Source organism: Plasmodium gonderi (assembly GCF_002157705.1).
Source record: "Plasmodium gonderi DNA, contig: Pgo-contig_210, whole genome shotgun sequence".
Lineage (NCBI taxonomy): Eukaryota > Apicomplexa > Aconoidasida > Haemosporida > Plasmodiidae > Plasmodium > Plasmodium gonderi.
In genome coordinates, this window is record NW_021629126.1 from 40383 (window position 1) to 53114 (window position 12732).

General features: G+C 18.4%; 2 protein-coding genes across 2 annotated transcripts; both read right to left on the reverse strand.

Moving 5' to 3' along the window:
* Nucleotides 1-3528: 3528 nt before the first annotated feature.
* Nucleotides 3529-4835, reverse strand: PGO_001980 (variable surface protein; the record flags this gene model as incomplete). Its single annotated transcript, XM_028691046.1, has 3 exons — nt 3529-3690; nt 3779-4698; nt 4796-4835. 3 exons carry the CDS (start codon nt 4833-4835, stop codon nt 3529-3531), a joined length of 1122 nt encoding a protein of 373 aa, XP_028546847.1.
* Nucleotides 4836-9015: 4180 nt separating this feature from the next.
* Nucleotides 9016-10412, reverse strand: PGO_001985 (variable surface protein; the record flags this gene model as incomplete). Its single annotated transcript, XM_028691047.1, has 3 exons — nt 9016-9171; nt 9297-9935; nt 10395-10412. The coding sequence occupies 3 exons, from the start codon at nt 10410-10412 to the stop codon at nt 9016-9018; spliced, it is 813 nt and encodes a 270-aa protein (XP_028546848.1).
* Nucleotides 10413-12732: the final 2320 nt, after the last annotated feature.

Below are 12732 nucleotides of genomic sequence, written 5' to 3' on the forward strand. Positions count from 1 at the left end.
TACCACGTAATTGTTGCATGATTGCATGGACCATGATATATAGAGTAAGTATAATTCGTCTTTTTATATGCATTAATATATAACAATGTATATTTGTATAATACTTTATTTTATTATGTTTTTATTTTATAGCTGAGAATTACAATAGAATAATTTTAGATGAGAAACTATTATACTGCTTAATTACTATAACTTAGATTATATTAATATAATATTTATATATTCGTTTTTGCGTGATTACATAAAAAAATTTATCAGAAGTATCTCATGTTTGTAATATTATTATTCATAAATTATTTTTATTATGAATTGTTAGATTTATTATTTCCAAAGCCTAAAACAGTTATGGATGAACTTGGAACAGGATGCTTCCTAAATGCGTAATATGTAGCATTATAGAATTTGAAAAAAATAGTATATTTTATAGAATCCTATGTTCAGAAGAAAATATGATATGAAAAGTTTGTGTATTTGTATAATAGAGTTATTAAATTGCTAATTCATAAGAAAAAAAAAGCATTTAACATATTTGTATTATTAACCATATATGTATAATCTAATAAATGGAATACACAGAGACTATATAATAAAATTTTAATGGGAATTTTAAAAACTTATATGAATAGGTGTACTTAAATAAATTATCAATATTATATCCTAGATAATATATTTTTTGAGTATTAAAAGCACGTAGAAGCTTATAGGATTTAAACACTTGAATTAATGTTATAAAAAAAAAAAATATGATTTCTGTCGTAAAAGAATGTTCATTTTTTCATGTTAAAGTAATAATGTACAAGAGCATCACTAGTAATGAATAATCCATGGATAGCCTCCATTTTTGAAATGCATTTGAATGCATTAAGAAAGGTATTGATAAGCATATGAAAAATAAAAGTTATGATTATATTAAATATAAAATGTTAAAATCATTCAATATACAAAATAAAAAACATAATTCACAGAGAAATAATAATTAATTTACTAATATTATTTCAACCATTTTAATATTACTAATACAACTTTAATTAATTATTCTATACAAAGATGATAGTGAAGCCCTTATATACACCTATAAAATAAAAGGACTACTTCTAAATAATTTTTAAAAATTGGACGAAATTTTGTAACAAAAAAATGATAAGAATAAAATTTTTATTTCCTATGCAGTATTAATCATTAAATGAACATATATGTTATAAATAGAAAAACATATGTAAATTATTATAATTGAAACATAATTATTAATTACAAAAATTTTTATAATTATTTATTCATCTAATATTTTGTACTTACATATTTTATAATATACATTATAAAGCTTTGACAGTCTTTACATTTTATTTAGTGTTCTACGAAATAATGTGGTAATTATATTTACTAAATTACAAAAATTTTACAGACTAAGCCAAAATTGATTATACATAAAATTGTAAAAATATTAAAGAAAATAAATTAAATAATTAACTTTCATTTTATATATTATAATATATATATAAGAATGTTGTGTATATATAAATTTTTTTTTTTTTTTTTTTATACTTTTGAAAAATATATACAAAACCTACATAATACACATTTAATAGATATATTATTAAATATATAGAATATATTTTTTAAAATAAATAATTATCCTATAAAAAAAATTAATTTTTTTTTTTGGTATGACACGTATGATTCATAAAATACAGCTTTTAGTATATATACAATTATACTTTTTTTGTTATATATGTTTTTATCATTATATATTAATAAAAGTATTTTGTGTAAATTTCCATCAAATAAATTATATATATATATAACTAAATAAGGAATTTCTATATGCACTTATGTATTTATTAATATACATTATTTTTAAGGATATCTGAGAAATATTATATATATTCATGAATTATCAAAAGTTCATTTAATTATATATGATATGTAATAGTACATAATCTATAATATATTTAGTATATTACATTTTTTCATAATATACTTTAATTTATATTTAATTATCATATACACGTAATGATTACGCATATTAATAAATAAATTATAATAATACTATGAAAATATAATCCTGAATGAATATAGTTAGATAATAACATATATTTAACTATAATACATCAAACACAAATATATATTTCATATACTATAGTATTATTATATCCTATTTCTACTTCTTATGTTTCCAATATATATATCTCTTGTGTAACGATTTAAAATATAATATTGTAAAAAAGTATAAGATTTATTTAATTTCATTAAATGAATACATAATAAAAAATAAATTAAACTTATAAAAAATTGCTTTATCATTAGTTATATATACAACTGTGAATAAAAACTGAAGAAGAACAATGATCTCAAAGCTGATCATAAATACTATAATATATAATAGAATAAATATGTATAATCCTTATAAATTTTAATTTATTTGTATAATGTTTAAATATAAATGTATGTAATTACATTTATATTATCATATTATTTAAAATGTATGTATTTATTAACGTATTATCATTGCATTAAGTATAATTCAATTACATACATACTACTAGTTATATAAAACAAACATCACGAATTTCTTATAGATCACAATGAATATATATAACAGAAAACAAAGAAAACCTTGGATAGATAAAATTTTCGGAAATAATATATATATATATAATCTTCACCTTTACAATAATATCTGCAATATATATAATAATTTAAAATTTTTATAAAAATATAATCTCTTATATATTAGATAATAAAAAGAATATATTAATTATTTTAATATATTAAATGAAAATATCATAAAAACGATTTTATTATTTCTCATAAGTTTTTGAATTGTTTCTATTAATATTAGTTTCAACTATATTTTATGAAGATATAAGAAATAGTTGTGAAATATATGGTTAAAATAGATTTAAAATTCAATATTCAAATAATAGCATATATTGGATTATGATTTAGTAATGACTAACTAACAATCTTCGTTGAACATTTAACAAATTTTTGCTGAATCGGTCCTTCATGTTTTCAGTATACTAATCTTTTAAAACTCTAACAATAATAGAAATTTTAGGGCATGATATAGAATAATATATAATTAAAATAAAAGAAAAATATACACGCCAAATATATTTTTTTTTTGACATTCATTCATGAACATTGAATATAATAATGGAAATGGCATATTACTTTTTTTTCATAATAAAAAAAAAGCAATATTAATAATCTATTATTATAAAACTAATATATACAAATAATTCGGTATAAAATTTTTCATATGAAACTCAGGTTATTTTTATTGCTATAAAGTTAATTTTTCATTTATTTGAGGTAAATGCTCAAGGAAATTTAAATTTATCTTAAATTTTATTCATTTACATTATACTTTTAATTTTATTATTTTAGAATATTTTACTTTTATTCTTCTTTATTTTATGAGAAATTTATGGCCTTAGATTATTGATGCGGAATAGACAATTATTTTTATTAATATTGATTACATAAATTTATACTTTATAAATGATTATTCTGAATTATTAAATCTTATATATAATGATAAGACCAATGTTTCCCTTGATTGTAAAATATTATATTATTTTGATTTGATATATTCTCATATAATTCTTTTTGAATATATTCCTGATTATGATTTTTGTTTCTTATTTTTAATATGGTGTTGTGTAACCAACGATCGATGTGTATTATCTAATATGCAAAATATAAATATTAATATAGGGGCATATTTTTCCTCTTATGGAATTGATATAAAAGCGTATAATCATGAACTATAAACGATATTTTCTTTCATAATTAAATTTATTCTTACTTTGTATAAAATGAAAAAAATAATTAATGCTCCAACTAATGATAATATGGTTGTTATACTATAATGTATAATTCCTCTTTCACTTTGTGAATCAGAAGTGCCTTCGCCTTTATGATTACTATATGATTCAATGTCTAGAACAACACTTTTAGGTTTGCCTGTCCCCCCTTCGCATTCCAATATAGGTAAATGTTTCTTACTGTGATTATTCAACAATTGAGCTAATTCTTTGCAGATATTATCAGATTTTTTTTCCTCACTAATAATATAATTATGATATATATCAATAAACTCATTAAGACAATCTCTTAATCCATACGTACATAACATATTATATACACTTCCTTCATTTATATCCAATGTTAAATCTAAATAGTAATATAACAACAATTGTATTGTTTTTATTTCTTCTATTTTTAATGTGTTATGTGGGCAAGTAATATGGTGACTTAAATTTAAGTTATACAATAGCTCAAAAATCTTCTGTGTATTTGACTCATCCAATGCTTTACTTATTATTTGATCATAAAACCAATATTTAAAATAAATACAAAATTTATCTGAATTTTTTTCATCTGGTGTAAATTCATTATCAAGAGTTTCTAACTTAGTCTTAATGGCATAAATTTTATAATATATATATTTAACATCAGCATGAATTCCTTCTTCTAATAATGGTGAACAGTAATACATATCATTCTTATTATTGGAACATCCATTCTCAAATTTTTTATAATATTTTTTTACATTGTTATCCCTCATTAAATTGTACTGCGCGAAAAATAAAAAAATTATATATTTATGCATGTATATGCTTTTAAGTAAAGATAAAGAACTTTTTGTATATTTTATACAATTATAATATTTGTGCAATGTAGGTAGAACTTCTAATATAAAATTAAATATAAATATATAACTAATGATTTTAATTGAACTATATTTTTACATTCAGGCATTATTCTTATTAATATGAATTTAAATAACTGTAAATATATATTATTCTATATAAAAATAATGTAAGCATTTTATATTTAGATGATTAAGATGTATTTTTCTCAAATATAACTTATATAAAAAAAAATCAAATTGTGATGATTTGCACTCGTTGTTCCTGAAAAAATGTATCATTATAGATTTAATAAGTATTCTTAATTAAAAACATAATAAAACATATATTAGAAACATATCACTGTAAATATTATAACATCAGAATAAAACACATATTTTTTCGTAAAACCATATCTTATAAATACACAAACAAAAAATGCTCAATATTTCATATGATTACATATAATGTAAAATGATTATATGATAAGAAAAATTGCTAAAAAATATTAATAATAGTGTATTTTCTATTATTTAATACATATACTAATAATTAATTATTAATTAAAATAAATTTATAATATATATTATTATATATTTTAATACTAAAAATATAATCTATCCTTATATATATGATATTAATAATTAATAACTTATATTTATGGACTTTGTCATATATTACTTCATTCTCCCAATATACTACATATAAAGCTTAAAATAATATATTTATAAATTATTATGTATAGAACGTTTTTATTTATTTTTTATATACAATTGTGTTTTAAATATTTTATATGGACATTCAAATCTTTTTTTATATATTGTGTTATAACATATATTATTATTTTTCTTTTAGATGTTTTATTCTAATAGATTATGCATTTATTTAATTTTTTAATACAAGAGAATTTTTTTACATTACTTATTTTAACAATTTTTTTTATATATGTCATATTTATGTTGAGATTACATTTATATTTGAATTAAAAATATAGTAAAGGATTTTTTTCATTAAGTTTTAATTAGGTAATGGCCAAGATATACCTAATATGGTACTATATTATAATCACTTATTTTTATAACATGTTGAAATTTAATATAAATACAAAGCAGAATATTAATTAACGAAGTTATGTTCATAGAATTCCTATACTTTATTATGAGTATATAATAAAAAGATGCATCCCACAAGAACAATATAACATACAATTATATATATTTGAATGAATAAACATAATAGGTAATCATAGATTTATAAAAATTGTAAAAATTATCAGAATTAATTAAATATAAAAAAAAAAAAAAAAAATAAAATAACATAAAATAAAATATATATGTAAAAGGAAAATTAAATCTAAAAAATATATTATAATTGTTGTCATTAAACTATTAATAAAACTTATATGAAAAAAAAATTTTCATATTAGTATTATAAATTTTTTGTTACCTAATGTTTTTATTGTTAAAGCATATTACAAAAAATATAATGAGATATATAATTAATAATTTTCTCTAAAAATAATATTTTAATGTGCTCATTTCATTAATACTATATAATAAAATATAATATCGTGAATATTTTATGACAAATATTTAATAATTACTACAATATGAAATATTATTGTTTATTACCATGTTATATATTATTGTATTTCTTATAGGATTAGTTTCTATATATTAATAAATTTATTTATTACAAAAAACACAATAATATATCATGTAATAGGAAAAATTTTATGTTCTTTATTATTCAACATTTATATTGTAAGTAAATAAGTTTTTTAACATATTAAAATTATTTTATTTGAGCCACATATTTTTAAATTTTAAACATAACATATATTTTTTATTTAATCATTGATTCTTTCACATATTAAATCATTAAAAACCATGTTCCCAATATAATTAGCTTAAAACTGTTTATATGTAATTAGAGCTAATAATATTCTTCTTATTCCACATTGAATGACATAACTAAGCCGAATTATATAGAAAACTTTACTTCTGTTCCTTTGAATGTTTCTGAGTAATTCAAATGATTTTATTATATATAATTCAACATATTCGTTATTGCATGAGTTTCTTTTGTTTTTTATAGAAAGACTTATGTATATACAATAAGGGGTGAACTAACTCATGATAAAAAGCATTAGTCATAAAGATTGAACTCTTTAAAAATAAATCATTTTTATTTTAAAATTGATTTGAAATATGCTTATATAATATAAATATATATATATAATAATTAATGTTGCACAATAAAAAATAAGCATAGTGATAATATTGCAAATGTTAATGTTGTAATAAGATATTCTATATTGTATTTTTGAAATGAGGATAAAATTTCGTGTACGTTATCTCTATAGTTATAAATTGACACTGTTTCATTATATTATTTCATAATATCTTCTAATCAATTGTAGAAATATTAATCTATACTAGATTTATATGCGTCTCTGTATTTCATATATGTATAAACGCGTTAATTATCATAATTTAACAATATTTTTTGTATTATTAAGCTTTTTCTTCATAAAATATATATATATATATATGAGATTTAATAATATATATTCGTTAATTTAATTCTTATAATAATTGCATAGATCTTCAGGTGGGATTTTCAGAATATCTATAAAATTTACATAAATTTTTTCAGCATTCACACATTAAACAGTATTATATTTAATGTTCTTATATAGCTAATAATACAAGTATATGCAATCTACATGATTAAATAGTAGTTTACATATTTATTTAATTCTTGAAAATAATATGTTAATTGGGGATATCTATTTAAAAATTCATCATGAGATTATTACACTTCATCCAGTTCATATATTTTTCTTGTGCTTTTCCATGTGTTATTATTAATTTTAGATTCATTATATAAATGAAATTTACTCTTGAGCTACAAAAACATTTGCATAATCATATGAACAGAAGAAAATATATATATTATAAAATAACAATGCGATTGTTATTTTCTTGAATAATATCTTTAATTTACATAAGGAAATAATGTTGTTCTTAAAAATAAATCAAAATTATTAAATAAAAAATTATGTATCTACAATACATTTTTCTGAAGGATGAGATATTATACGCAGATATATAATAATTGAATGAAATATAGTTTCTTTTATAAAATGTATAAAATATATGAAATATAAACTTGTATATAATAATTTTTTCTCATTAAAAATATAATTAAATTTTTTTAATAATATTTTATTCTTAATGTGTAAATAGTATTAAATCAGCATTTTTTATTTTTAGAAAGTCTAATATATTCAGTTAATAATATAATAAGTTAAAGCTAAATTTTAAAAATAAGTTTTTACATAAAATAAAAGATTATATATTAAAATATAACTTAATAAATGAGAATAATTATAATTATTCCAATGACATATTTTGCTATTCTATATAAATAACATATTCTAATGTTTTTACTCATATAACAGGTTTATTAGTTCATTTAAGTGTTCGTTAATTTCAAACAATCAAATTTTGCATGTTTTTATTAAATATATGATCCCAAAGCAGTAATATTATATTTATATATATTTTTTACTGTAGGATTATATATTATACATTATTTTATATAGATCAATTACAATTACCAATATTTATATTTTGTACATAAATTTTATGTAAGAATTTATAATTCCAAGGAAAATAAAAATTATATATACAATAATTAAAACATAATGATAAAAATTATATTATAGTATAAAAATATTTAATATATAAACTATATTATATAATTTTTGTTCTATCTATATTAATGCATCCTATTTTTAATAAATTTGCCATAATAAAATTATAAATATTATACATCAAAACATTCTTATCAAATTAATGCATGTTATATACATTATAAAAAATTTTATATTTTAGAATTTATTATTAATTAGTATATTTCATAATGTAACAAGTTTCAATAAAAGTATATAATAATATAGAATCTTATATATAGAAAAAATTTATATAAAATGAAATAAATTACTAACACTTTTTATATTTCCCATGCACGTAATTACATTATGTTACATATTAGATTTAATATATATATAAAATTTCTTAACTGATACTTTTTACTTTATTATAAAATTAGGACAACCAAGAAAGCAATTCATAGTATTTGTATTCCATATTTATATATTAAACGAGTAATGATTTTAACTTCATTAAATAATATATATTTTTTAAAAGGCTATATTTTTAATTTACAAAATAATAACTATATTCTATTTGTTAAAATATAATTGGTCCAACATACTTATATGAATATGTTGAGAATATTCTTCTCAACATATTTTTCTTAAATGTTTTTACTAATATATTTTATTCTAATTGTATAATTAATGGTAAAACTAGTTAAAATTATAAAATACATTAAATTCATCATCACTATAAGTATTTCTGGATACTTCTGAAGGTGGCATTATATTCCATTCATTATTCGAGTTATTCCTTTTATTTTTTAAAATTCTTATATTATTTTGAATGTATGAACCTAATGTGGTGTACTAATAGGTAGAAAAAATATAGATATTTTAAATATAAATTTTTTTATTTTGAACATTTTGTTCTTATGTTATTGAGAAAAATATTACGATTTAATATTAATAATGAATATAAATATTATTACTTTAGACAAAGTGAATAAAAAGACACATATCAATACCATTACTAATACTGTAATTAAAATAGGAAATGAAATATTTCTCTTTTCGCATGGTATTAATTTTTCTTTATATATTTTTTGAACTACTGTTTTTATCGGTTCCTTATAATGATTTTTAATTATATTTACTGTTTGAATAAAGTAATCATCGTTATATGATTTTTCCCTATTGACATCTTTTATTTCTTTAAAATACGTACGAACATCATGTATAGCATTTAATATTGTCAAATCATCCACTGTAATAGTATCCTTGTATTTAATGCATATGTGATCAGGATGATTGCCTAAAGAATATTTATACCCTTTGAGAAAAGCGGAATAAATATTCTTGATATGATTTATATCATTATCCCTATCTTTAATATAAGGTGATACCAAAAAATACAGGTACTTACATGAGACTTCTTTTAAATAGCTATCATTTATGCTTTGTATATCTGCTAAATATAACATAATTTCGTTGCATGCATTATTTTCCTTTAAAAGAAGGTAAGGCGTTAAAAGGTTATAATTACATCCTTTTTTTGTAACATATGATCCTTCATCACCTTTATGCGCGTCTATAATTTCTCTAAATATGGGGAATAAACATATTGAGTTATACTAAAGGGGGGGTTAAAAGAAATGTTTGAAATAAATTATATTATATTGAAGTAATTCATATAATAATTATGATTAATTATAAATGTATATATTAAAATGATTTAATTTAAATAAATTTTAGTAGAACTTACATCTAGAATCACCATTTCAGATAATATAAAATATATTTAAGTGTAAATTAAATAATGTATTTAATTTTGATAATGCAAAAAATCAGCTTTTAAAAACATAAACACACTGAGTAAGTGATTGAAAAAATTCCTTATATTAAATTTAAACAAAATGAAAAAATATTAATGATTCACTTGTATATTGAATTTTATAGGAGTAAAATTATAATAATATATTACATATAAGGTACTTTCTCAATTGTTTCAACTGATAAATTAAAAACATCATTTATATTAAAAAAATAAACATTAATAACACAGTTTTATAAAGCCCAATGATAAAAGTGACATTTTCTATAAAAAACATACAGCTTTGTATAATATATGTAAAGACAAGAAAAAAATATAATATTAATATATGATATTTATTTAAAAATATATATTATAAAATTTGATTTCTTCACTATTATAATTTTTACAATGCTATAATATATTTAATAACATATATAGAGAAAATATAAGCATATACAATATTTAGAGATCCATGTAAAGAAATTATTTTACTTAAATATAAAAAATTATGTGATGCTTCGAAAATGAATTAACCTAATTTATATGTATTACCTATATATTTTATGTGGTATGTATGTATTCATTAATATTAAAGAACAAGATAAATGCGCTTAAGTCTCATTGTAATTTATTATTATACAAGTACATTTATGTATATAAATTATTACAAATTTACCTTATGTATATATTAATAAAAATTTCACCCTATAATAATTATTTCATTATTATGCCGACAATATTTTTTTCATACATGTATTAAGGTAACATAGAGTCTAACATGTTCAATTATTTATATTTTTCATATGATGTTTTTATATTTCTGGCTTATGGTTCAGGCTTGTGGAATGTTAACTTTTAATTCTTCGTTTTCATTTTTTAATTTATATTCTCTTTTGTTAAATTTTGTTATATTTCTTATATAATACTATAAATAATATTTAGATATAAATATTATACATTTTTCAGATTTACATGTACTTATTTTTGTTATAATCAAGAGTTTTTATAAATAGTATAATATTTATTTGAACGTATTATTATGCTCATACGAAATGCAATTATATGTTACATATTTTTTTGCATAATTAGTTATATTTGTTAAAATGTAAATATCATATAATTTATGAATATTGTTGACATATTTAGGTAATATTTTTTCCACATACATATAGGAACAATATAAATTAAGTTATTATAAATTTTATAATAATATGTGTTTTTGTTATATTTCTAATGTCACATTATGCTAAATAATAATAGGTGTCTCTATTATAATAATATCACATTATTAGATAAGTCAAGGATCACATTCTCTTATGAATTATATATTCATCTTTATACTAAGTTATCTATAACTAAAAAAATATTTTGTAGGTTTTGTGAAATATTTATTTTATTTTTAAGAATGCAATAAATAATATTATATTTTTAGAATGACATAAGCCATATGTATCTCCAATAAAATGGTAGCTAAAATACTTGATTCTTTGATTAAATAGAGAAATATATATATTTAATTTTAATTTACAATAGTAAAAAATAAAATATTATTTTTTAATATCTATTTATATTTTTCTTAATTTGTTAATATAAATTATATGGGCATAAACTATGCAAATAACTGATAAATATATTATACATATTATGCTATTATAACATATAGTAGTATTTAATTAAACGTAATTAGTATAATATTTTATGAATAAGTAAATATTTCATTCCTGAATTAAAAAACTAAAAATTAATTTGTTTCTATATATGTTATATATGTATTCTTACTACTGATTAAGTTAATATGGAAATAATTAAAATAATTCATTTTTTTTAAACAATTGGATTTAAATAATACAGCTCAATGTTTAGTTTTTATTTTCTTTAAGAATGTGCTTAAATATACTATTATTGAATACTAAATATTTGTGCTTTCAACACTTTAACTTATAATACTTACAGATTTATTTTTTTTATTTTAAAAATTAGTATATATATCATTAGAATACACATAGTAGGAATCTACTATATAAAAATTTGATTTATAATTTATATACCTCTTATAAATATACTATTATCTTCTACTGCATCAGTAGATTTTTTATAAATATCATTTTGAACCATGTCACCATCATATTACTTTTGAGAATAATGACTGTCATCATGTAAAAATACAGAATTATATTTTTTAAAATCAAAGACTTGATAAACATGATAGTGATTTATATAATTTTTTGAGAACGAGTTTATCACACAATTATATTATTTTGAATAGAATTTAAATCTATATCACACATTTTCAATTCACATATTAAATTATATCCTTAACTAATACTTTGTTTTGAAGTTATAGTGATTCGCTTGGCATTTATTATTATTTTGAATTCACGATTTTTGTCAGATAAAATTTTTTTGGAAGTAAGTGACTTTATTGCTTTATTGGATACATAAAGAGCTAAAAGTTCATATACAGTAATTTTGATTTCATAAAAATTAGGAATAATTTATATAATCTTAGCTTAATATATTCGGTCAACTCAACATTGAACTGTATGTTGACATTCAAATACTTTATTTTAAGATATTTCTGAGGATGATATTGAATATCTTTTAAATTCTTCCTT